A 27,993-nucleotide genomic window follows, 5' to 3' on the forward strand; every position below is an offset into this window, starting at 1 on the left:
TACGGTGGATCGGAGTGAATATGCGCAGCTGTCGGAGTTCCTTAACAGCATGCAGTAAAGCGAATGACATTCGTGCGCACAACAGGATAGTGATCAAGTTAACGCTGAGGTTGGGGAAAGCTTAAAAGCAACTAAGGAGAAGCTAGCCATTTGAAAGACAATGTAGGCTCAAGGACGAACAGAATAACGTTACTCCCAACATGGACGAGACAATCGAATCTGCGGAACGATTCTACACCACGTTTTACGGCCGTGACTGCCGCACAGGGAATGCAACTGAACCTAGAAGCTTAGCTAACGATGCCCCACTAGTAACTCAAGAGGAAGTAGAAAACGCTCTCAAGGGTATGAAAAGGGGAAAATTGCAGGGTACGGCGGCATAACCGTGGACCCTGTAAAGGACGGAGGAGGCATTATACTAGAAAAGCTCGCTAACCAGTTTGGAACATCTTGATGGTAGCGCACTTAAACACGGGCACTAAGAAAGGACCTATTCCCTAAAGCTTCAATGCTGAGTAGAACCGAGGTTCCGACGCTGAGTAGAACCGCATGCGTGCAGCTTGTTTGCGATTGCAACGTTTTCTATTTCCGAACGCAGCCGAAATGGGGCGATCAAGTTTTGGCGATCTCTTACCAGCAACAGCATCCTTGATGCGGACAATAAGGTCTTCCTTCGCAAGTTTCTCGCGTGAGCTTGGGGCGAGTACAACATACGCTGCTGCTGCCTCGCCGTACTCGCTGTGGGGCACGCCAGCCACAGCCACTTCAGCGACGTGGCCGCGCAGTGACGTCATTATGTGATCTTCCAGCTCGGCGGGGGCAATCTGCTGGTCCATGCAGCGAATCACCTCCTTCAGCCTCTCCACGAAGTACAGCCGGCCACGTTCGTCGTAGTAGCACAGATCCCCTGCACAAGACATCGGGGTAGCGTACAGGTTTGAAACGGAAACAATAAACAGCTCGTTTCGTAAACAAAAAAAAATGTTCTCGCGTATTTCATCAAATAATTGTCCAAAGAAACTCACGATGATTTCATCGGCTGACGGACAGGACGGGCGGACGGACGGACGGATAACTAACGTCGTTCCTCTTCGGCTCTTCAGACGCGCAACCACAACCGGGCACTCGTTGAGGGGTGATGCCGCGTCACACGCTACCCTTTCCCGTGAGGAGAAGTGAACGATGGACAACGAGTGAGCCTTCTATTCCCGAAGGCTGTGGCGGTCAGGCCGCTCTGCTAGTCATCTCCCATCTAACCGCTCAGGCGTGGAACAACAGCTCGCCTCAATTAGGGGAGACTGGGCTGAGGTGGGACGGAGACAGAAGGAGCTCGGTTCAGTGTTTTTTTCTTCTGTCACAAGCATACCGCCCCGACGAACCCGAAGAATTGCGGGCAAAAGGGAATTTCACAGCGCCGCTCTAAAACAACTGTTGAGTTACAAAGAACGAACACGAAAAAACACTGTGCACACTCCGTTTCTCTAAGTTTCACTCCCTTTGGGCTGTAGAGAAAAAAAGCAACTAATTTCCACTCCGTTGCTATGCAGGAATGTGCTTCCCAAATTTCATGTATATAGGCCCAATATTGGTTCCTGGGTGTTCATTTCGCATCTTAGCCATTTTCACTTCGTGAGCGCATAATTTCGAAGTTTCGCTCACCCTCGTTAGGACAAAATGCAGAAATCGGTTTCTGGGAATTTCTGCGGGAAATATATTTGTACGCAAAAACAAATCGCTTGTATTAGCAGATTCAACGGTAATTAAGAAATATCTAAAAAAACTCGTGATTTAACCCAAATCCAATTTATTCCTACTTGGAAGTAGTTACGGCAAACCCCGTAAAGCAGTTTTTAGACCTTTGAATGGGTCCTCTATAATAGCAAGAACCAGCTGTTTATCTAATCGGTACTGCATTATGTTGAAGGATTTGTTTTAAAATGTATTTTAACCTTTTTCGTTGCTTCGCATGTGTACCTTTAGAAACACCAGCCCTACTGAGCATCTAGAGCATAATATAATTGCACTCCTGAAATTTCAAGCCTCCGGACCAGCACTTTGGCTGTGCGCTGTTATGACCTTTGAGAACTTTTTAGTTCGTTAAGGACGTAATTTCGAAAAATCCTCGCGCATTTATCACCCTGCACCGTGATACGCCATGCTACGCCAATCTTTAAAACTGTTTTACGAGCAACGTTTATCAACAAAAATAAATTCGATGTACCAATTTCTCGAATCCGTATAAACAGGCCATACATTGCGAAGTGCACATTCGCGCCGTAGGAGCCGATATGAGGCGAAACCCTGAAACTACTTTTCAAGGATTTGTACGGGCCACGTATATCAGCGAAAAGCCCTTCGATATCTCAAAGGGGAGCCAATTAGTCATAAATTTGCAAACAGGAAATTTCTTCCTTTCCTTCTCTTAGGGCTGCCATTTCCGGAAATCCAGCCTTGATGCACCACTACGCCATGGCACGAATACTCTCATGAAATTTCAAGTATCTAGTCTAGCGATCTGGCTTGACATTGATAACATTGATTAACTGATATTAACATTGATGAATTAGTCAACCATTCAGTCGGGCACTTATTTATGCAGGAATATATTAAAGTTATTTGATACCAGGTGTTGCTGAGCGCCGGCATACAATGGCTTGAGGTCACGCTATGATGAATATATTAGGCTACTGAATCGGTCACTTCATATGATTCGCTCTGTCGTGTATGATGCTCCGTATTTTTAATCGACATCTTGGGACTTTTAACTATGCGCCATGGCTACACCTGGAATATTAGGCGCGCCGTAGTGCAGGGCTTCGGATTAATCTTCAGCACCTGGGGATCTTCAACGCGTTCCCAAATCTCGGCCCATGGACGTTTTCACTTTTCGTCCTTATATCAAAGCGGCCGAGTTCGGACCCGCGTCCCTGGGCCAAGCAGCACAACGCCTTAGCCCCGTCGCTACCGCCGTGGTTACCGGATTTTTTTTTCTTCGTCACTGCAAACTATACTGAAGCTGCTGCACCCACTAATAGGCAAAATGATAAGCAATGGCGTTTTAACTGCTGAGACCTCAAGAACCGCAAGGAAACAATTTCAACAACTAAGACAACTGGCTGCGAATCGTCGTCGATGCTTGATGCACCTGTGGTACTCCTGCGACGAAGAAGCATCTGGGCACCTTTCAGGAAATTTAAGAAGCCTACGAAGCCCCCAATTTGGCCCTCATCGCAGCCTGCTCACCTGAATGACACCAGCCGTCTTCGTCTATGAATGCAGCAGTGGCTTCGGGTTTCTTGTAGTAGCCTTTCATGACGCTGGGGATTTTGTAGCAGAGCTCCCCGTTTTTGTTTGGTCCAAGTTTCGCACCGGTTTTTGGATCCTCCACCTAAAAGTGAAGTAAACATTTTTCCCCTTTTTTCAAAATTGATTTAATCTTGCAGTCTTCGCTTTCCAGCGAATGTTCATACCAGTCCCGGGTCCTGGATCTAAAGACCATAACCTTCGCTGAATATTCAAGCGTATTGAGGCTCTGCAGAAAAACGTCCCACCTCCGGACTAAAGTCTCACTAAAGAAGAGCACGCTCCCAGGAGACTACACACAGACACGCTGACCACACTGGCCAAAGTACACTTCTGGTCATGCGTCCGCAAAACTGGATGCCACTCACTTGCATTCACAAAGCAAAATATATTTTTCCGCACGCACTCACTCGCACTCACACTCACTACGCGCCCTCCACCACTCGCACCCACTCGCGCGCACACTCACCACTTGCCGTGACCACTCGCACTCACTAGCGCTCGCACGGCCACCCTCGTCGTCTCCCCTCGGACGCGAGTGTGTGCAGCAGACCTTCCATGAGTCATTAAAACGAACAGTATTAGTGCATTTTGTGCATTAGTGCATGGAAGCAAGTTTTTTTAACAACGAAAGTGTCTGTGAATGTGCTTTCTATATTGTCCAGGACAATTTTCTTGCTGGCTTACAATGAATTATATCGCAAAGACATGCTATACCAGATCGCAGCGGCCTACAATTTTATGCCACCCTTTACAACGCGCAACAAGGCACGTTTCCAAACCCGCGTATATTAGTCCATCTCGAAAGCGGCGGATTTGGTCGCCGCTGATGCCTGCGAGCGGCAATGCAACCAGCACCCCTCTATAGCCCAGCGCTGCCTTTACAAATCCACCACGCCAGCAGAGCGGCGATGAAACACATCAGGTAGGGTGGCGGGGGCAGTGCGAACTATAGAGTTTCATACTAATATACACTAAAGGGAAATCTGGTGCCACTGTCTACGGGAGCCGCGCTTCGGCGAGCGTTCCGTCATGTACCGGATAGGCACGTTCCACTTGTCTTTGGCATGGCTCATGAACAGGCTGAAAAGTTGGCTCTGGCTGCACAAAGCAACAATATTACTCTAAAACGTTCATCAAATTTGTTTTGTTATTATAAAATTGAACCTACAGAAATATTAATTTGTCAGTGATTATTGTAGAAGTTCATGCAAGATGAACAAAAAATCTTAGTCTTTTTTTGTTGATTTCGGCCTCATGACAAAAGAGAAGCGATATGGCCATCTAAGCCAAGTAGACGAGGAACGTCGCTAGCGTCAATGGCGTCGCTTACGGCGGCCCACGACTGCAGCGACATATTTCCCTCTAGTATACGTTAATATGAAACTCTATGGTGCCAACACACTCTTAGACCGGTGCTCCTTGGTTCCCGTTGGCGCCCATACGCGGCGCAGCGATGTAGTTAGGGCCGCACTCCCGTGCTCCGTTCACTTCTGCGCGGACCTGTATATCGAGATGACTTACGTGAATTCAATGATTGTGGCAATGACAAGGTCAGGGTCGGCGATTATGATTATCGCGATTACGTCGCCTCTGCTGCTGATGATGATCACGATTACGATGGCGGTTATAATGGAGGGGAGAGAGGGCGTGGGCACCTTGATCTCCACCATGGTCGCTGGGTAGCCCATGTTTCCGGCGCTGATCGCGTCCACGGGTGACGTGCACACGATGCCACACGACTCGGTCATCCCGTAGCTGTTGCGCAGGCACAGCAGGTCTTCGAATGCCCCCGACACGGCCTCGGCCAGCAGGGGAGAGATAATTCCGCCGCCCACGTTGATCCTCCGTACACCACGAAGGCGAGTGCCGCGCCGCCGCATCTCCCCTACGATCTGCCGTATCCGCGTCGGAAAGCTGGCCAACGTGGTCACCTGCACCGATTCCCAAAAAGGAGGTCCCCTGTGGGCCGCCACCAAAACCACCAACTACCTCCGCTAACGTGTAGCCAGGTGTCGAACAGGCTTCACACGTGCCATTTTGCTCTTTAGCTAATAGAGGCAATGCAGGTTCACGACAACCTAGAATGAACGTGTTTATGGGAAACAATCATTTTTAGTGACCCGTTATCATGTGTATGGCCATCACCAAGGTCTCCGACATTATATATAGACGTCGGGAATCGCACTTCAACTTATCTGACTAGCTCCATGCTTTTCACGACAGCTTATACCAAACAATGAAGGAAGCTTGCACTAAGGCTTAAGACTTGAAGGTAGCGAAGCTGTACGCAACCTTCAAGACCATCACGACGGTTTAAGTCCACGATTGCAGCCGATTTGCTTCTTCTTCGCTGCCTCAACGACCTTCACTTCATTGTTGCTATACGTGTGAGCTTCTTTAATTTTTTTCTTTTGGAAGTGATAATCATTGGACATCCCATTAGGAGGGGCGGGGGTAGGGGAAGGGGGCGTGCGTTATGACGTGTCTTTTTCGTTCCGAGCAAGTGTTGCGACGATTACGGCGAACGCTGGAGTTTTGTTTTCGGCCAGTCTTGACAATTCTCCCTCAGTGGGTATGCTTGGCTTGACAAACGTGCGGCGGAGACGCTGGGCGGTCACCGCAAAGCCCGAAAACACGTGCGCGCGCTCACGTGAGCGCGCGCGCGCACGTGTTTTCCCAGCCGTGCTTATCAAGTGTCCGCGAGAAAACGTCATCTACACCAACCGGAAACGACGACGCCAGTCACCAGCCCTTCTGAAGCTGGAACGGGCGCATTGAAAACAGGAGTGCGGAAAGGGAGAAGCCTGCCGGTGGCCTCGCTGACATCGACAGTACGGCAGAGAAAGAAGAGGGCGTACGAGGCTTCAGCAAGCCGAAAACCTGCGCTGTAAAGTTCGTCCTCCCCCGTCAGTAGGTGCACCCACCGAGATTAGTCGGTTTTTGTGTGCGGCGCCATATTGGCAGCTGCACTAATGTTTGCCGCCCGAGCAGCAGCGCCCTTTTACACAGCATGGCATTTTTAACGCGATATCATTACTAGGCTCATTCTGCGATTTCTCCGTGAGAGCTAGCCGTCCGCTATCACACGTTCCATCAAGCATCCACGGAAGTACGTCATCGCTGCCAACCGTTAAGTACGAATGAGGCAGCCAGGTGCGAGGGCTCGCCTGAATCTGGAATAAGACGCGGCGGCAAATGTAGTGTGCACTGAGAAGGGCCATGGTACAGCGAAAGAAACTAAACAAAGAGTAGAATGGATGCGTGCGTGAAGGTCTTTCATAGCCCAGCGATCAGTCGCATGCTCGGCAGACACCATCACCAGCAGTGTCCTATTACACCAGAGCGCCCCTTCCACGATAAGATGCCGGCAGCCAACATTGTGTCACCTAACTAAACAAAAGAAAACTATCAACACCCGCTCTCGCAAACCAGGCCTGGCTATGAGCAGTAACGGACGAAAACCTGCCCTGATAAGACGGAATACCCAGCATATGGCGTCTAAGTACACAAATTTTCAGCTTACTTTGCTGCTTCCCGCGACCCTATCACCGCCTTTGTCTGGCGAACAATGGGTGGCGCCACGCCACCATGATGCGAATCACCCTAAGTGTGTCGGTATGTCATCCCCAAGAACAGTCACGTAAAAATGTCAGGCATGGCCCCACAAAGAACGGCAGTGCCGATCTCACAATCGCCAGTATACAGAAAAGATTTACCCATTCGCCCACTTTTTGAAGCTCTTACCCTGGGAAAAGGCAGCAATGAAAGAAAAAGAAAGGGTACGACTCATGCAGGCACTGATCATGAGCCGGATGTGGTACTGCCTGCCGTACCACAAACTTGCCAATACTGTAGAAAACCAAATTTGCACCGTCATCAGGACAGCTTGTAAGGCGGCCCTCAATTTTCTAATTTTTTCAGTCGTCGAAACGCTCCTCAAATCTGGTCTTTATAACATCTTTGAAGAAATCCGAGAATCCACTCTCTTAGAACGAAGCAAGTGCAGGGAAAAACAAAATCGTGCGGGCCATCCTATGTGCGGGCCATCCCTTCTGGAGAATAAACGACTGGATGTCATGGTGAGAAAGTCACCGATCCAGATCCACTCTCCATAAAACCTCGCCCCCTACCACAAAACATGCACCCAAACCTACGCAAGGTCAGGCGACAAGTCAGGATCAAATTCGCTTCAGAAATTTTCAAAACCGTGAAAGCCCGGTACACACAGACGCCAGAATGTTTGAAAGTATGAAGGCATTAATCACCGTAGTGGACTAATCTTTGGGACTGCAGTACCATCTTACACACACTAATGGAAGAAGCGGACAGTCGAGCCATACTCTTGGCAATCCGCCTAGCAGTTAGCGAATAACTTGAAACGTCATTACAGACACTCAAGGCCACTTTCTGCAATTGGCTGCAGGCAGAACGCCTAAACGCTTTGAAAAGATTGTCGCATCAGCCAAGACTGCCCCTCTCCACACCACGAAAAATATGAACGCTTCCTCATCCTACGCCTAGGAACCCCATCCTTCTCCAAGCGACACAGGGATCTCAACAGCGAAGAATCTTTAACTGGGCAGGATACAAACTGACACATTTATCCACTAATCTAAATACCCGACCATGCTTTGTGGGAGACGTCCGACATAAGGTAAAAACGTAATAAATGCGGCGCAAGCATCTACTTTTCCAAGCATCTATTTTTTTCCAAGCAACCTGGTCATACCCAATTATACGCTAAGGGAAGAGCAAGTCAAACATTATATATTTCACTTCTATCGAGACATGTTTAACAAAACACGCATTCAATGCGCACTCAAGAAACCCCAACACAAGGCACTGAAGAATCAATTGCAAAAAACCGGTAAACAATCAAACCTCAAACTAAATATCTCAAACACAGTCCAAAGCAAAACCCAAAAGTGTCTACAGTGAAGTTCTACACAATTAGTTCAAACCTATTCATTCCATCACCCTCTAGGTGATCTCTCTACCATCACAACTCCCTAGTTGTGTCCTATGACTGCGTCCCTATTGGACTGGCCTACACCAGTCGTCGGCGCTGACGTGTCGCACCCTTGCGTATCCGCGACCGGGTGGTAGCCTCCCTCGTCTTGCTTTGATTCCGGCGTTCGATGCGCGTGGTCACTCCTTGGACGGCGTGCTTCCTCGGTGGCTAACCCCTGGTAGCCGCTGTCGCTGGAGGTCCTTGATGCCGGCGTTCGATGCGCGCGGTCATCCCTTGGGGAACGTGTTTCCTCGGGGGCTACCCCCTGGTAGCCGGGAGGTCCCAGGTAGGCTCGGCACGAACGTAGCCCTTCGGGGCCGTCGAGACGAAGGTAGACGGAGCGTGGACGTTGGCCGCAGGCGCCCGACCGCTGCCGCTGGGGCCATGAAGACACAGGTTCGTGGTGCGCCTAGGATGCTGCAGCCGATGCGACGTCGGCCCGTTCCCGTCCAGGCTTGGCAGGCACAGTCGTTGGCCCGGCCACGTCGCCCTGGCTCGTTCCGTGAAGCTCACGTGCTCCTGCCGCCTACTGGTTTCGTGCCTCTCGGTTTCTGGCCTCATGTTTCTCCTTGTGCGCCCCGCTTTTATCCCCTCTGGGCTCTCTCGTGGCGGACTCTCATTGGCTTCTTGCCTTTTCCATGTCCATATCTGGCCATCACGCCACTGGTCTCCTGTGCGGCGTTCTCTGATTTGATGACCAGCGCGCTGCCATATTTTGCCATGATGCCTCGGCGTTTAGGCGCTGGCATTCCCTTATTGGTGGGCTCCTGGCGCGCACTTCAAATTTTCGTTCGATTGTCCCTTTCTTTCATTTTTTGGGGGGTGGGTTGGGAGGGGGGGGGGGGCTTTCGTGCATCTAATCTTCGGGGTGCCCTGACACTTGACACCCGTCACCTAAAGATCACTGTTAGCTCATTTTGAGGGCAAGGTAACTTCGAAGTCTGGACCCCAGATGCAGCAGTATAGACTTCGTGTTCAGCCCTTACAGCTCCCTAGTATTTTTTTCACCCTTTTTTTTGAACTCCCACTATTCTCAATTCATTCAAAATATCTATCTATCTATCTATCTATCTATCTATCTATCTATCTATCTATCTATCTATCTATCTATCTATCTATCTATCTATCTATCTATCTATCTATCTATCTATCTATCTATCTATCTATCTATCTATCTATCTATCTATCTATCTATCTATCTATCTATCTATCTATCTATCTATCTGTCTATCTGTCTGTCTGTCTGTCTGTCTGTCTGTCTGTCTGTCTGTCTGTCTGTCTGTCTGTCTGTCTGTCTGTCTGTTTTAGCAAAAAAATTCAAACTGTTCAGCCTGGCCACAACGCTACACAATAAACACTTTTAAACACTTTTGCTCTCGCCTTTTCGCTCTAGCTGACCAACACCTCGCAGCAGCCACCTTCTGCGCCCACATTTAGCCCTGTTGCGAGGTCCCTCGTCGCCGTACTTAGGATTAGTCCGCCCAAGCCATTCGTCTGCCGAGTACCCCCTCATCGACCGAGGAGTTACACTGGATCACACTGGCCTCCGCGTACGTGCCCGCGGGACCAGAAAGCAACTGGCGGCAGGAAGCCCCGTCTTGTGCGTGCATCACGGTCTCTGCGCTTGGAGCTAGTTTCGTCTGAACAGCATGCTGGCCAGCAGTTGCGCCTTCGGGGCGGGATCTCCGAATTAAAACGTGGCGGTCAATGTGGACCACACGGTTGCGACCTTTACGCTCGACATTACCGACGACGGGGAACTCTACGTCTACCGTAAAAACATGCAGGGGAGGATTTCAGTGCACAAGTGTAAACTTTCGCTTTACGTCGAATGCCATTGATGCGTGGGATGCGCCATTTCTTCCCTAGTATTGACCAATGAAGCGACACTTCAATAGTACGGGTTCTTGGGCAAGTTGGTGTGACGACTTTGACGAATTCATAGCTCATAGAACGAGGACATGAAAAACGATACACAACAGAGCGCTATGTTGTGTGTTCTCTTTCTTATCCTCGTTCTTTGCGCTGCGAATTCGTCAAGACCGACACTTCAATGCTGGCCTATCAAAACTCAGGACAGGCGCTCCAGGCACTGGGAGTTAATTGCCGCCCGTTTACTAAAGTCCGAGCTTCCACCGAACTCAGATTTAACGAGAGTGGAAGGCTCTGAGCGGCACCCGAACAGCACAATGTGCGAGAAAAACGTTGCTCTTGGTTTCGCTCTTCGCGGTGATCTTCAATGTTTCGGGAGCATGAATTATGTATTCAGCAGCTTGGTTCCCAAAAAGACCCTCCCCTCCACACGATATAATAATTCAATCCCGTCACACACCTGAATACATCAATGTAGATGTCCTCTGCAACCTTTTTAGCCACCTTAATGAACCATGCCGATCCTTTCTGGCCGCTTGTATGCATTGTCACATACATATTCAAGAAAACTTCTTAAAAGCCGTTGCATCGATGAAACAATGTTAAAAAACAGAAGTATCCTCAAGGGTTTCATACGGAGGGAAAACAGCGCTAAAAACGTTGAAGAAAGGCCGCCCAATAAAGAGATCTTGCCACGTGCATCCCTAAATGGGGAGACACTAAATCTGCCTCCCCAGTAAAAGTGTCTGGTCGTATCGTGCTATTGCGCCACTGTTAACTTACCTTGTATCTGTCTACATAGTCGACGATCTGTTCGAATCTCAAAGCTGGGCTCACGATCACGCACGTGGAGCCGACACAAGCTGCGACCATGGTGAACAAGAAGCCCGAAGGTTGCGTGATTGGGTTCCATGCTAGCAGCACGTCCTCATCATTGGTGCTCACGTGGGATCTTTTAGAAAAAAAAAACAGGAAAACAGGCTGTAGCTGCGTTGAGTGCTCATTCCGGAGCTGCAGTGGCAAGCTTGCCGTCGTATATGAAATCTAGGGAACTTTGCATGGCTCTATACTGTAAACACTCCAGAGTGCGGAGTTAGTCTTTTCGGTAAAAATTCAGAAGCCCATTTCGTAAAGGCTCGATTCGTTGGCTGTTCGAGATATGCAACTTCAATGAGACGAAAGTGAGCATTACTATCTGCAAACCAAGCGTTCGCGGAGTCGGCATGTTATTTGTGCAGATAGTCAGTGGAGAAAAATTCAAGCAGTTCCCCTCGACTAGAAATCTGTCAACTGTGGAACAGTAATTTGTTAGAGGGGCTGTGGCACCCCCTGTTGACTAGTTTCAGTACACGCCTGCCGTGGATACCGAAATTGGCCAAGAGAAGGCGCCGCAGCCCCTGAGACTAAAGAGAGACTGGATTGAGTTTTAATTAATTTGGTGTAGTTGATTCCTTAATCCATGATGTTTCCATCTTTTATATTATCGTGTACTCATTTGCGGCTTAGCAGCGGCAACCTGCATGGCCACAGTGCAGCGCAAAAATCACCCTATACACTTTGCACATGAGCAACGTGGGTCTGCGCGGCGCAAGGGGATAGATGTAAGCGGAATTCGTAACGCGAGGGACCCGGGTTTGATCCCCACCAAGTGAAGCGGTGATCTTTTCGAAGCCTCTGTTTGGGGGTGAGTGACGCTGCGTTACCTGTCACGCGTTACCCTGGATACCGCGACTCCAAACGAGCCGCGATCACAAGCCGGGCCCGCAAAGTGTCCCCCGCTTAAACCGTGCACCCACAGTTGGGATCGAACCCACGCTTCCCGAAAATGCGTAGGCTGGCACAATTGGTAGGCCATCGGGCGCGCTAATCGGAAAGCGACAATTGGGTCCGCACTCAGGGTGCGTTTTTCTCTCCCCTCTCTTTCCGAGCGTTTAAAATCAGTTAAGAACGAACTCCGTTATGCTTTGTTTTGCTCTAGGTCGCAGTCTTTACTGTGTGCATTCAACCAACCAGCCCGTCATTTTTAACCACGCGAACCTACAAGTGCAGCGACGGCTCTGTTCTGGCAGCCTTGTGCAAAAGTTAGTGTAAGAGGGTTTCCAGTCACTCGACTGCTCTAAACAGACATTAACGTGCAATCCACAGCCCAGGGTTCAGGAGAAGGACCCCTGCGGGCCGAGGTATCAGAGTGGAGATAGAACCTCATTGTAGAAGAAAGGCACCAGTAAAGTGGGCCTGACCAGTCGTGATGTCAGTGAGGGGGAACTCCGATATTATTTGTTCGCCGGGCTCGCGGGTCGCAAGCTTAGCGGAAACCAAGATCTCGCATAAATTGGTCAGTCCTGCACCGAGTCTTATGTCGTATGGAGAATGTGTAGGTAAACGGGTTCTATCACCGCCGGGGTGGCTGCCTTTCAGATGGAAGTGAACAGCGAAAACGCCCATGCATCGAGATTTGGGCGCGCTTTAAAGATCCCCTGCATTTGGTCACAATTAATCTGGAGGCCCCACTACGGCGCTCCTTAGTGTAACTGCATAAGGTTATAGAATACCACGACTGAGGCCCGCAAGCCAGCAAAGGCGGTCATTTTGGAGTTTATCAGTGTTGCGAGATTGCCGCTTCTACGACCTCACCGCCAACATCTACCGGTTCGTTTAACTGCACTGCCGAAGATGCAGCAAAGCGGCATCTTCGGCACACTTTTGCTGCGGAAATTCTGCTTCACGCGTCATCTTCAATTCGCGTTCGAAACGTCAGTCACACGCCGCCACAGAGCACGGAGAACAAGCTAAGTTCAACAGAGTTGAGTGACTACAACACATAAACAGCAACATGGCGGGGCCCATGAAGTGTAAACAAATGTCACGTGATGCAAACTTACCAATGAACAGAGCGACGGCACGGAACAATAGGAGAAAAGAGTGCCGCTTGTACTCTGTACCCTTATCTGGTGACAATAGCGCCCCTCATAGCCCAGGTTTGGTTTCAGCGCCTGGAACCCACTGCTAGAAAATCAGCGCGGATAGCTGGGGTGGATTAGACGACAACCACAAGCGCTGAAGAACAACTAAGGAACATTTTATTCGTAGTGACAATACATAGGAACGCACCGGCATATTGTCACGACGGTGCGAGATAGAAATAAAAGCAGAACATATATGTGAAGAAAAGGCTGATACTCTAAGAACACACCAACATTCTTTCTCTTTAACTGCTAAGGTACGCTATCTCCCGCTGAAGGAGTCCCACCGAAGGCGAACTCGCAATCAATCCCCCTAATGCCAATAACCAATCCCGGGTATATTTCCCAGGCTCGGGCATCTCGGTCTTGTTTCAAGACGCGTGTTTCATTGGCAGCAGCGGCAGCGGCGCAAGGTTTTAATGCTCTGAAGCCCGCACTTCTGTGTGTTAAAGGAGGGTCACCCGTGTGGCGTCGGCAGTTTTCTGCTGCAATTTTTTCATCAAGCTGCTGACAAGCAAGATCATCGGAGTGCGTATCTTCAATTCATCTTCGCCTCATGAAGCCGCCAGCAGCACTGCGTCCTCTCTGAAAGCTATAAGACTGATACTCGGAAGTGCGGCCGCCACATTGGAAGCAGCGGCAGCGGCGCAAGGTTTTAATGCTTTAAATCCCGCACTTGTGTGTATTACGGGTTAGTAACCATATCATTGCTGTGCGTCTTTCACTTCTGCTGTTGCTGCTGCTACGCTGTGACATGCTTCCTGAGGAAACGTGTAACGTGTGTGATGGAAAATGCACTGATTTCACGAAAACTACAACATGCAGTGAAAGTAGTTATCGTTCTCATACCGGAAAGTGTGCTGGTGTGTCCGACACCACAATAAAATCGAAGGGTGAAGCATATAAGCAAGCATGGCGATGCACGGCATGGCGACGGTGAACGCGGCTTAGAAGCCGCGTTCACCGTCGGGACCTGATGCCTAGGCAGGTGTACGCGTGTGGTTGAAAGCAATTAATGATAAACTAGACCTATTGCTGCCCCTGAAAGAAACAGTTGAGAGCCTAGAAGATTCTGTTCACTTCATGAGCGAGCAGTACGATCAGCTTCTAGCACGCACAGATAAGAATGGGCGGGAGATCGCAGATACCAAAAGCAGACTCGACAAAATAGAGCCACGAGATGACGTCACCCAACTGACGGCCGAGGTTGGCCATTTGGAATGGCAAAGCCGCAAGCTAAACCTGGAATTTCACGGATTTCGGCACTCAGAGAAGGAAAATTTACTTGAAAAGATAAACCAGCTACAAAAGCCTAGCTTCCAGAGATTATGCGAGATGACATTGCGGCGACCCACCGACTGCCAGCTAAGAAAGAAAAAAACACCTGGGATAATTTGTCGCTTTGCTAAACAAGTAACGCGCGATAAATGGTGGCAAAACAGAAACAACTGAGCACTGCAGACGACAGAGTGTTCGTGCAGGAAAATTTAACCAAGCGAACTCGAGCTGTTCTTTCCGACGCGAAAAACTGGGCGAAGGTAAATGGTTTTAAGTTTGTGTGGCAGAATAATGGGAGAATCCTGATGCGCAAAGCAGAAGGTGAGAGGGCAGTGGCAATTTCAAGTTCCTGTGACTTGGATAGGCTACGGTAAGAAACACGTCAAATTCCTCGATTACATGCTGATAACCATGGCAGGCGCCAATGGTGAATGTTACGTTCTGCCACACCACCTTAAAAATTACCTTCGACAAGCACATATGAAATCTTTAAAATGTTTTCACTTAAACGTACAGTCGGTAATTCATAAAGAATCTGAGCTTAGTGTCCTTTTTGAGCAGCTTGGAAACTTATTTGACGTGAGAAGGCTCTCAGAAACATGGAGTACAGATGCAACTAATGTTTATCGTTTACCGTCCTACCAGACATTTTATGTCAATCGGTCTACTCGCCGCGGTGGCGAAGTTTGCCTCTTGGTAAAAAATAAATTCACGGGCGAGCTACTAGAATTTTTTTCTATATCCACAAGTGACTTCAAGCTTATGTCGGTAAAGAAAAAATTCATCTTGCGGTTGGCTATCGACCTCCAAATGGGTGGGTGACAGTTTTTAGAATATATAGAAGGTTTCTTTGCATTCATAAACAACTCTCACTTTGATCTCATTTTTGGTCGAGACGTGAATATAAACATGCTAAGTAATGATTCTTCAAAATTCTATATGTTCTCTTAACCGCAAAAGGTCTTTCAAATGTCATTAATCTTCCAACCAGAGTGACACAAAGTACGCCGACACTAATCGACATTTTTGTTACAAATATGACACCAGAGAGGCTCAGAGCAGGCGTTATTATGGCTCAGTTGAGCGACCATTTGCCAATTTTTCTGTGCTGTGCCAAAAAGGCCAACACAAACAAAAATTTACCTGCAACTGTATTGCAGCGTGTTACACCGCAAAACCTTTCGTCGTTTGTAGAAAAAATCTCCAAAGTATCATTGGACAGTGTGTACAAAAACGTGGATGCTTGCGAAGCTTACGGAGAGCTATATAGTATCCTCATACCCATATATGCAGATTGGTTTCCTTTTGTACAAGTAAAACAAAACAGATAAATCCGTAAACCCTGGATAATCCCCGATCTATCAGTGAAAATACAAAAGAAAAACACAATGTACAGTAAGCTTGTCAAGAACAAAAATCCTGGGACACTGAAAAAATTTAGAACATTCCGTAATCACCTAGATATGGAGCTAAAAAAATCGCATAAACAGTACATCAATAATTTATTTTTTTCTTCTTCGAAAGCTACGAATGCTCTATGGAGAAATCTGCACTCATTGTTAAACTATAACGTTAGCACAGAGCCAGTGCATGAAATAAACAGTAATGGCATAACGTTTTCGTACAAAGCATTAGCCAATGCTTTTAATAACCATATTGTGAACGCCGCTAAGCAATTAACCATAAATAATGATCTCTATAATGTGAATCACAACAGTAGCTCAGTTTTCCTCGACCCTGTCAGCGAAGCCGGAGTAACAGAGGGAGTAAAAAGCCTTAATAATAGCAGCGCTATAGATATTGACAGAATGCTAGTTAAACCTATGAAACACGTCATTTCTTACCTTGTACCCTGCTTAAGCTATGTATTCAATTTATGCCTTGAACAAGTTGTATTTCCATTCCAAATGCAAGTTGCTCGTGTAAAACTACTTTATAAGAAAGGTGACAAGAACGATATGGGAAACTACCGGCCTATTTCCATACAACCTGTGTTGTCAAAAGTATTTGAAAAAATCATTCTCAAACGTTTTTTGAATTTTGAACAGAAACATAACATCATAACTGATAGCCAGTATGATTTCCGTAGAGGCTGTAGCACTGAGTCCGCCCTTATTACGCAGAAAGAGTAGAACTTTTCAGACATTTCATACAACATCGAAAAAGGAAATAACATATTAGGCATATTTGTTGATTTTTCAAGGGCCTTTGACCTTATTAATCATGACCTCCTCATCAGAAAGCTGGAGAAATATGGCTTTCGGGATGCGGCTGCATCAATAATTCGCTCATACTTACAATATAGGCTACAAATTGTAGATATAGAGGGCTTTTACTGTGACCCCTGAGCAGTTTCCTGTGGCGGGCCGCAGGGTAGCATTCTAGGGCCTTTTTTCTTAATTTATACATAAACGATATCACCCGTATTGCTCCACAAATAAAATTCGTGATCTACGCAGACGACCCCAGCATGTTCTTATCAGCAAAAGAAACTGATCAAATTATTCGCCACGCCAACGAAACCCTCGTAAAACTAGAAAAGTGGACACAAGAAAACCTACTAAAAATAAATATTTCACACTCGAAAAAAAAACATAACAATACCAGAAAGTGTCTTTCTGAAATCAGTCCCAGTGGAAATAGTTCCCTGCATAAAAACGTTAGGTGTTATCTTTCACGAGACCATGTCCTGGGACGAGCATATAAACGGCTTGGCAAAGTGATTCTCACAAATAGTCGGACTCGTTTGCAGAAACGCTAGTTTACTGCCGCGTAATGTAACGATGTAACAACACCTTATTCTCTTCGAGGCTCAACTATTGGCATTTAATCTGGGCCTCAACGACACAGACAAATCTACAGAAGTTACACATTCTCCAAAAACGGTTTTTGCGCGCTGTTGCGAGTGCCCTGGTGTACTTTTCCTCGGCACCTATAATTTACACGTACAATGTATTGGCTGTTACTAAGACTTATGATCAACGCCTATGCAAACAGTATAAAAAAGACCTGAAAAATAATACCGGGTTTTTGGGCCAGCTAGCAAGCCTGTAAGGACACTCCACCCCATATCGCACGCGACATTTTGAGAGATAGAAAGTTGACACATGTAGGACCACCCGTGTGTACGAGATTTCGGCGCACGATAAAGATACCCCAGGTGGTCAAAATTAATCCGGAGCCCTCCACTACGGCGCGCCTCATCACCTGCGTTGCGTCGGCGCGTTAAACCCGACAATCAATCAATCAATCACATGTAGGACAACGTACGGGCTACACATGTTAAAAAACAGGCTGCCAAGAGTGCTTAATCCATTGCTTCAGGGAAACATCGAACCTGAAAACATTACTTTCAGGAAACTTCGCGAGTACTTTAGCAACTGAAAAAGAAAACACAAAACCCGACTCACTGACCGTATCTTTTTGCTACTATATTTACGCACCTCTGGCTGTATAACTGTTAACTGTATAACTGTCGTCAACATAAAACTGTCTTTTTGAATGAAACATTGGGTACCTAGCTCTGTTACTGGCGTTATTTGTCGTGAACTCTCTGTTATGATGTTATGTATGGGTCTGTCATGATATGTTTCGGCGTATGTGGCTTGTATTCCCGAGTTTTGCAATGCTATACCGTTAGATTTGAATGTGTTTCTTCGCTTTACGCCCGCCCAATTTTCATTCGAGTGCGTTTTATATTGTTTATACTTTTATGTTTGATTTTATGACTTTATTGACCACTGCCTAAAGTTGCCAATGCGGGGGCCTGCGGCCTTGTCAAGCTGCCTTTATGACAGCTTTTTCCGCGGGCCTCCAGCATCATGTACGTGTTATGTGATGCGAATAAAGGCTTATTATTATAATTATTAAGATTTTGGCAGCAGTCGCACTCATCACAGTGTGTGGCAAGAGTTGTTGCGGTTTTTGTGCGCATGTTGGCCGCATGCTCTCTGTGACGTTCATTGATGCCCCCCCACCCCCCCCCACCCTCTTTTATGTATACCCGCTAGCACGCAAGTGGGATTTCTATACTTCGCAATCCACACATTCCACGAATTGTTTTGCATGGTTTCTCCTGAAGGCGGATCCGCGTGCTTTTTCATTATTCGCCATGGCGACCTCTGGCGCCATGGTTGTCCTCTGCTTCGTCTACCTTTTCGAGCTGTTTTTCTAGCAATTAGTACTAAAGTAGCCCACAGTGAAGCTTTGGAGCATTAAACCTGAAAATTGGACTCGCGGCCCACTGCTCGAATGCTGGTACGGGAATGTCGGAAACCTCAATGCGGGCCCGGCCCCGTACTCAAGGGCTTTGCAGATGCTGCATTCCGTCTGCTCATTGCAGATAATGCACCGTTTCCGTGTCGATTCTTAGTGATTGCCAGTGCTTTGTGGAAGGCCAATGTCGCCTCGTGGCCCACAGGTCCCGTCGACTGGCTCACACGGCGGCAACGTCGCCGCGGGAGTGTGTGACACTGCCACCACGTACACCGCTGATCCCTGACATGATGGCTCACTCTGACAGCCTGACGACGACGGTGCACCATGATGCTAATCCTGCGGCTACAGCAGTCATGGGCACGTTACCGAAAAAAAGTAACAGTTTTACAGTTGCAGTTACCTAACCCAAAAAAGTAACTCTGTTACAGTTACATTACGAATTTTCCAAAAGTAACTAGTTACAGTTACAGTTACTGCAAAAAAGTAACGTCGTTACTTTTCTGTTACTGAAAAGATTTGGCTGATTTATTAGAAACGTACGAAGGCATGCAGGTAGTAAAAATTACACGTAGAAAAGCCTACATGAGGGGAACCTAAAATGATGCACTCTCATGCCAAAACCAACAAGCGTTGTGTACGCCTCGTTTTTTTTTATTACGGAAGATTTGCTATCCATCACAAGGAACTTTATTTTTTGTTGCTTCACTCTCGCTGTAAGAAATTCATTTGCAAACATCATTGTAGCACAGAATTAGTTGTTTTTAATCAGAGAGGCCGAACTTATACTATACCGAGCTGGATGACAACACAGCCGAAACAATCTTTCAATGTCAACTTTATTTTCGCCTACAATGCCGTCGCTTGTCCGCCCCGTGTAGTGAGAGAGAATGCGAAAAAGGGGGCGAAGGTGGCGGATCGACAGAAGGTCCTTAGAGGAATGGGGAAACGGACGTGGGAGTTCATCGGTTGTCGACGTGGTTTTGAAAGATACTAAAAAAATGCGCCTCGTTAACTTTTTATTTCGTGCTTCTGGTCGGAGACAGAGACCATGAGCCATTGCCGAAACGACGTTTGTCTGTGGGCCCTCGGAGTTGTTCTCCCGCCCCAAACCCCCAGCCACCCCCATCCCCGGAATGAGACAAGATATTTCCAAAGGGAATAGGAACTGAAATGAAAGCTTTACTGTTTCCCCCTCCCCCTCCTCTCCCCTTCCTCACAAAGGCGGATTTCGCTGTCTCTACCGGGGAACACTGCTCTCACAATCCCAGCCTTCCACAGCAATCACGTCGCCGATCCCAGGAACCCCTCCTTTCGTTTGCTTCGAGGCGTAGGCCGAACGAAGCTCGCCCAACTACTCCTTTCACCCAACATTCAGAAGAAGATGCAGCTACTGTTTTCATTTCGCCCACAGCCCTCCAAACGAAGTCGCGAGGCTTTCCAAAAACATTTCTTCGTGCAGTGGCAGTGTGGTCAGACGTCTGCCTGCCAAGATGCTGGCTGGTGTGAGGGCACTCGGGGGCCACCATCGTTGGGGTCGTCGTATGTGTGGAGGGGCGTGAAATTTATTACTTCCTCGACCTCGTTCGAGTACTGTTGACAGCTCGATGAAGCCTCTAGACCAGGGGTCCCAAACACGTGGTCCCAAATACGGCCAGGCGTCTCTAAAGAGCACAGTGGTCGCAAGCAACGGAGACTTGTGAATCGAACACTCTACAGTGCGCACAGGGCTGGACGAGCGCGAGACCACCGAGAGACTCCCCGCGGCGTTTTATGACCCCAAAAACGGGGCTGTACGTCGCTAATGAGAAAGCGACGCCCTGACCGGAGTTTTCCAGGCTTCCGCGAAAGTGCAAAGGTTTCAGTGCATTGTGCGGTGTTTGTGGGTGTTTGTTTTCCTGTTCGCCTTTGTGTCAAACACTTTTACTGCGCCCCAGATATGGCGAAAATGGTGCAGCCGAGAGTCGGCCTATAGGCTGTGGCGCGTCAACATGCATCCACGTGCGCTTAGACGCCTGTTCCAGCGTTGTTTATGGCCTGGGTAAGAGCGATGTCGCGCTGCTGAGGAAAATACTGCAGCTTAGACTTAGAAACTTCGAGCCCTTAGTAGACCGCGTGAGACACCACGCACACGTGCACGCCTAAACATTTCTAGTCCAGATGTTTTTCACCCATGCGAAGGAAGTGAGCTGGCATAGATGAAGTAGACGAAGGTTCTGCGGAAGAAAAGCAGAAAAAGTGAAACGCGCAAACTCTACATCGGCCGTTAATGAGTGTTGCGGTTGGATAATTTTTTTATAGAAATAAAGTAACTGTACGATATTTCTCGTTACAGTTACTCCACAAAAAAATAACAGTGTTACAGTTACAAGTTCCTCTAACTTAAAAATAACTAGTTACAGTGGAAAGTTACTGAAAAAAGTAACTAGTTACCGGTAACGCGTTACTAGTACCTAGTTACTCCCCAAGACTGGGCTACAGTAGGGGTTCCACATTGCACACACGACGCGAACACTGGCACCATCACGCTCGCTGAGCCAACAAAAAATTGGCCGCGTATCTGCTCCTTTCGTTGCAAATGCCGTCAAAAGACGATAGTCTTTATCGGCTTTTGCGAAGTAAATGCCTCCCTTCGCTTTCCCGCTCACCTCTCATGTTGTTCCTCTTGCGTCGCACTCCTCCCAAGGTAACGACGCCAAAGGTTTCCCGCGTTCCACTGCTCAAAACCGGGTGTCTCGATGCGAACGCTGCCATACGGCGAAGACGCGCGTTAATCGAGGCGCCCTACTTCAACGTTTATAGAACCGCGTTTCCCTACTTCGCGTGCATTGCAAGAAGAACGTGTAACCTATCTAGTGGAACCTTGCGTAACTGTTGCCGGTTGATTTCTTAAAATGGCGCTAGAAGCTATAGTGGCGCGGGCGACAGCAGGCGACGGCGGAGTGAATTCTTTTTCTGCAGTTGATGAAGTATTTAATTTTGAAAAAGTCAAGCATATTTGGTTTTTTTATAAATGAACACTGCAAATATCATTTCTGTATTGATTTGTTGTCTCATATTTGCGTAATGTCTTGTTCTTCTTCAACAATGTTGACAAGTATGAACATTACACCGGACATAGACGGGTAGATTTAGCTGTGACTATATAAGGCTATTGCGCAGGCATTGTTTTGCTTTGGCCGGGTGGCTGAATCGAGTCACAGACAGACAGACAGACAGACATACAGACAGACAGACAGACAGACATACAGGCAGACCAAACTTTCTGGGTTTAAAAGTAGCCCAAGAAAGACTATCATCTTTAAAAGCACCAATTCGATACGCCGCACGTGTACACTCACTTCGAGGTGTGCAGGTTCGCGACGAAGCTGCGGTGAGATATCTCGACCCCCTTCGGCAGGCCCGTGGTGCCTGACGTGTAAGCGAGCGCAGCCACCGTCTCTGCCGGGTCAGACACGGCAAGCTCCTCGTAGTCGCGGCCGTCCAGTTCGGCGAAACCGCTTACGCTCTCGAATCCGTCACTCGTTCCCGTAACGAAGAGCCCCTGTGGGGCAGGAGGAGGAAAGATTTCAGCCTTTCACCAATTGAAAAGAAGTTGCATCGCCTCCATGAATGAAATTTTAAATGCGAATGCATTTATTAGTCGCGGGTTGTCTTGCGTCCATCGAGCGGCGTGCGCCTGCATTCCTCCAGCGCGAGCGCACGTGAGCGCGCGCCTCGTAGTTCTGCCTTCGTCGTCGTCGTCGTCGTAAATGCGAATGCATTTCTTAGTCAGGGGTTGTCGCGCTCCGTCGGCGTGCGCCCGCAGGTGTTATCTCTCCGCGCTCAATGCCGAACGCATGCGCTTGAAGCGAGCTGTACTAGTTTGCTCGAAGCGGCAAGGACGGCGAGTACTGCGGTGTTAGTCTCGTGTCTAACGTGTATGGGAACTTGATATCGCACGCCGTTGCCACGTCTCCCGTTCGAGACACGTCTCCGTACAAGGACTTGTACACCCTTGCCTACACCGGAGACGGAGTCTTTGTGGTGACCGTGTACCTCCCGCCCAACCTCGCTCGAGACGCCGTCGCCGCGCAGCTGGACGCGGCTATGGAAAGTGTGCGCGTGCGCTCTAAACCCTCTGACCCCATAGTCTTGGTTGGCGACTTCAACGTTGACGTGCGCAAGAAGAGTGGCGAGTGGCTGGTCGAGTACATGCAGACCAGGCACTCTGTGCATTGTCTCTCTGCCGGCTTCGACACGTGCCCCACTACCATTCACGGGAGTTGCATTGATCTGGTCTTTACGCGAAACTGCGACGCCCGTATGCTTCTCAAAGACCCTTTGACCGTGCACTTTAGCGATCACAAGGCAGCGATTGTGGCCGTCAGGTACAACGATAACACAAACAGGTGCTGATGAATAAATGATTACGTTCACACTCTCGTCATTAATTACGCCATTACTCGCAACACACTCATCGGTGCACCCAATGCATTCGCATTTCTGCACGATTCCCTTCGGGGAGGTGCGGGGGAATTTTTTTTTATGTGATTTCGGGTTTCTTCTTGTCAGGTGTAGCAATGGTAGAAGCAAAAGTTATCGAAGATCTGTTTTGGAACTTTAAGAATGCGCGTGAGAATCTCGTCTTTATCCCTGGCAAACTTGAGGCTCAGCTCGATGAGCGCATCTTTCTCCGTCTGCCTGTTTTCTGCCTCCGCAGAGGCATCAGTCAAGCCTCGCTTCGTCTTGGCGTCACCCTGGCCACGTCGCCATCGTTGCGAAGGCAGCGCTCTCCTTTGTTTATTTATTTATTTTATTTGAGTATACTGCAGACCTTCTCGGTCCAAGCAGGACTGCACACTAAACTTTTTTACACCCTTTTTGGCCGAAAAGGGTGTAAAAACCTTGTCCCATGGCTAACACCTTTAAAAGGTGTTTTCGCCAAAAAAGGGTGTACGGACGAAAAAAGGGTGTAAGAACAAAAAAAAGGTGTTGAGGATGCTCAACACCCTTAAAGGGTGGTGAGGACGCTCAACACCCTAAATAAAGGGTGTTGAGCATCCTCACACCGTTTTTTAAAGGTGATGGCATGCGCAGTACCATGGTGTTGCGCATGTCATCACCATAGCCTTGGAGGCTTGCGACCTATCACCATGGTGTCCTAATGCAATTCATGGCGACAGGTGTATGTCTGGAGGCTCTGTAAGTAAATGAAATGCAACAATTTATGACTAATGGCACAATTTTAAGTTATATATACAGTGATCCCTCGTGGCATCAAACTCGGATATCTTGAAATATCGGTTAACTTGACATGACACACAAAAAAAACGTAGTAGTCTGAACCAAAAAAGAAGAAATAATAGAACTTCCCAATTTCATGCACGTGACGATCACAACATTGGTGCACTAGAGGGACCACTGAAAACCGTTATCAGTGTGCTCACTACACATTAGCATTCAAGTGATACAACTAGACAGAACTGGACCCCCACTACAATTGCAATCATGTTTTCTGGTGGTAGCTTCCAAAAACAATATCCCATGTGATGTGCACCCGTAAAGAACTTGTATTGGTATTTGTCGTCACAACTTTTTTAAAAGGCAGACAACCACATTTATAAGTTCTATTGACCATAAATTGCACAATTTCTTTTGTGTCAAAAATCTTGAGACTCAAGCCGAATGAAACCACGTTTTCCGAACAAACTTTTACAATCGACAGTAAATGTTGCAACACAAAAAAAGAAACAAGAATGTTTGCAAAATTCTGTGCATGAATCCTGAGACTAAACCTAATTCACAACCATAAACTATGATTGAGGTGTCTATTAATAAACATTTTGGCAACTTCTCTTAAAACTTTACAGCCAAGCACATACCAAATATTAAGATACAAGCAATTATGAACTTCCTTCCCTCCGAATGCAATGAGGTGGACACAGCAGTCTGAACTATAAAGAACATTTACCTTTGACCCATCCTATAGCCGGTATTCATTGAAAAGTTTAGCTGTCAATTTCTTCGTTTGGCAACACTGAAATAGCCACGAACATGGCTGATCGCACGGCTCGTGCCACTGCGGCCGCACGCCGAAGAAAAATATAACACCGACGTGCGTCGCCTGCTCCGTTTCAACCGATTCTCAACAGTGGTGTCATCAAAGTTGTTATTAAAAGCACTCGCGTTGGAGTCAAGGCATTACTTTGCGTTCGGCGGGCTAGAGCTTGGAATGTCCAAACCATATCATGCGCTTAGCACGGACAAGTACCGCCAGAATCCAAGCACACCCTTTAGGGTGCTTGGATTCTTTCGCCGCAGGAGCATCCTTTTCTGCCCAAAATATCATAGGTAGGAGCTTTTCCTGCAAAAGCACCCACCTAAAGGGGTACAAAAAGGGTGCATCATCCTCGGTTCACAAATGGCGCTGCAGGTGTGCAGCCACATATGGCACAGTATGACACACAATTACGGTATGAAACATTCGTGCTTTCCAAGCTCCGTTCTATGAGACATTCCATTAAAGCTCAATGTCAGCTGATAATTTACTTGAACTTTCTGACCCACCGATTTTTGAAACATCCATTTATAAAGTCTAATATTACAGCCAAATCGCAGTACAGAAGTTGTATCATTAGAGGATGTTGATTATTCGAAACGGTGTTAAAAATTCAATTTTATGTTCATTTTGCTATACTGCAGCGCACATCCTTCGAGCTTCACTGCACAGCATAAACGTGTTATGCAGTGAAAGCAAGAAGGCGTGCAACAAATCAACTGCACAAAAGTTCTTCGAACCTTAAAACCCTTGGCTTCTCAGCATTTCATCAAACTTCCAATCACGGTAGCTACTCGCAATGTTTAGTGCCTTATTCTTGAGCTGAGCAGAAAAGCTCAATATTAAGGCAGACCAAATACAATATGTATACTTCCTTACGTACTGTGGCTTTATTCTACCCATAAAAGTTGGGTCCCCACTGCCACTTATTTTATTTTACATTATTCTTTTTGCTTCATGAAAAATGACCCCACATAGCAATACCAAGAACTGTAAACATCACAGAACAATGCATATGGGTTCCCTGGTTGAAATGTGATGACATTGTTGTTATAGCAGTATTTTATCATGAGTCTAGCTTGTGCATGGTGCGTTGCATTATGTCCCTGCTGGTGGATGTGGGGTCATTTTTCGATGTTGCAAATGAAAAGCCAACAGCCAGTGCCCATTAGTTTCGTCTAGTATTACGAGGTGCGTCATGGGAACCATCAAACCCGTCTATAGCCCTTTTAAGAGTTGACTAGAAGTAAAATCAGCAATATTATCAATAAAACGTTTAGCATCTTTTTTATTAGCAGCTTTACTGTTGCTACTTGCCATATTTAGGTTTTTTTTGCTTTTCTTAATGACATTTTTGTTTCGCTGAGAAGGTGCATAACCAATGAAAGCTTTTCTGCAAACCTTTGGTAGCTATGGAATTGTTAGAAAATATTTTACTAAATAAGGCAGCTTAAACTTAGAATACTTGCATTTAGAAACATTAAAATCAATTTAAATTGATCATACATTTCTGGCTGTTTTTACACAAAGCTGCACATGGGATATTAAGTGCACCGCGAGGAGGGCTCTGGATTAGCTTTGGCAACTTTGGGAAATTTATTGTGGACTTAAATCTCCACACATGGGTATTTTCACTTTCTGCCTCCACCAGGAAAATGGCCACCAATTTAGAGAGCTATTCTTACTAGTATTTGATGTACATTGTAAAATAATCTCAAGTATTATAGCCACAAAATTATTCTCTACAACAGCACCCAGCGGGTGCTGTTATAGAGAGATTGTGCACTACACCAGACAATGTACTACACTGTCGAGAGCTTTGACATCTACAAAGCAAGCTAATACTGGTAAAATGTTTCATACCATAATTACTGTGTGTTCAAAGCTCACGTGTGAAGTACAGATACTGGTGCTTCAGCAAGAACCGAGGATGAGCACCCTTCCTGGTTCTGAAAAAAAAATAAACATGGAAAAATGCTTTAGGCAGGATTAAGAAACAGGGTTGAAAGAAAGTGAGCAAGCAATTCTTTCAAAATATGCAAAGCAATGCAAACAAATATTTATTTCAACTTCATGTCTACAAAAGACAATCTCATTAAGGCTGGTAATGGGGTCTTGGGTAAAAAAAGAGCAGAGAGCACTTATATAAATGCTACAGAGAACCTTCAAGCCAAAAATTGCTTGAGCACTTAACTAATCACTGTTGAACAAATTCATGAAAATTGAATGGATGAAAAACCAGCGGTAAACACAGGACACAGTTAAAAGAGAACAACAGGACAAGCTTATCCCGTCGTTCTCTTCCGTACCCTGTGTTTTCCACTGGTTTTTCATCCATTCAAACATGTACCAACTAGCACAGTTCGATGCCTTGGTATCATAAAAAGACGAATTGTCACTCCTTACAGAAAAAAAAGAAAGTATAAAGCAGGTGACAAAATTAAAATGACAGCAGATTGGTTAACTTTTAATTTTAAGTGATAATATAAAAAATAATGGCATAAATGAAAGTGAGCAGCAACCACAGGACCATGATGCTAGGCCAACATTCCACTTTGAAGCAAAATATCCGCTTTCAACGCTACATAGGCCAAACATGCAATGCGGCAACCCTTTAGGCCCACAAAACCTTCCATAATCTTTAAAAAAGCTACAATTTAGTTGAGAAAAACTGACCACAACAAATTGGAATTGACAACTAGATACAGTTGTCACACCAAAGCAAGCCGGCGAAAGATGAACAGATATCTAGCTGTTCTACCCCCTATTTGTGCCCTAGCCTCTGATCCGCTGCAGCAAACAAAAAAATTGTTTATATGTAGAACTATGGCTCTTGGTCAAACATAGACAGTTCTAATGAAGGAGCCAAGTAGGTTCCGAAACGTTGGGAACGCTTCGGATAAAGTCCTTGGTTAGAGTATTATATTTGTTTCCATCAAACACAAAAAAACATGCGTGGTAAAGCGCTAACATTAACTTTGTCTACTGCGGTTCCTTCATGGTGACATCACTACAGGAACCAAAAATACAATACAGTGCATTAAAGGGGCCATTCGGACAACATAGAAGTTCGCTTCGTTCGAAATATTTCCTGTTTTATAGTGCCCCACCGCTTCAGCAAATGATGCTGCATTCACTGAGAAATTAATTTAGGTTAAAAGTCTGATTCTCCCACCATATCGTGTGTTTTTGGGATGTCAGCAATGAAGCCATAAGTGCATGTAATCAAACAAACTACTGCGTCACTCGGGTCTGCAGCCTTGCTAGCCATCAGTCCTCCCAGGTGGAGCTACCATACTCATCCCCAA

At 46.8% G+C, this 27,993-nt stretch overlaps 1 protein-coding gene across 1 annotated transcript in view; it reads right to left on the reverse strand.

Moving 5' to 3' along the window:
* Window positions 1-27,993, reverse strand: part of LOC144158363 (uncharacterized) — an 83,462-nt gene that overhangs the window by 22,013 nt on the left and 33,456 nt on the right. Inside the window, exons 4-8 of the mRNA XM_077689214.1 lie at window positions 21,987-22,189; window positions 10,973-11,141; window positions 4,962-5,237; window positions 3,244-3,388; window positions 635-907 (exon numbers count right to left, since the gene is read on the reverse strand). Of these exons, the coding sequence (XP_077545340.1) occupies window positions 635-907; window positions 3,244-3,388; window positions 4,962-5,237; window positions 10,973-11,141; window positions 21,987-22,189 (1,066 nt within the window). The remainder of the gene's footprint in view (window positions 1-634; window positions 908-3,243; window positions 3,389-4,961; window positions 5,238-10,972; window positions 11,142-21,986; window positions 22,190-27,993) is intronic.

This window comes from Haemaphysalis longicornis, unplaced genomic scaffold (genome assembly GCF_048455015.1).
Source record: "Haemaphysalis longicornis isolate Haplotype H1 unplaced genomic scaffold, Haemaphysalis longicornis Haplotype H1 scaffold_10, whole genome shotgun sequence".
Lineage (NCBI taxonomy): Eukaryota > Metazoa > Arthropoda > Arachnida > Ixodida > Ixodidae > Haemaphysalis > Haemaphysalis longicornis.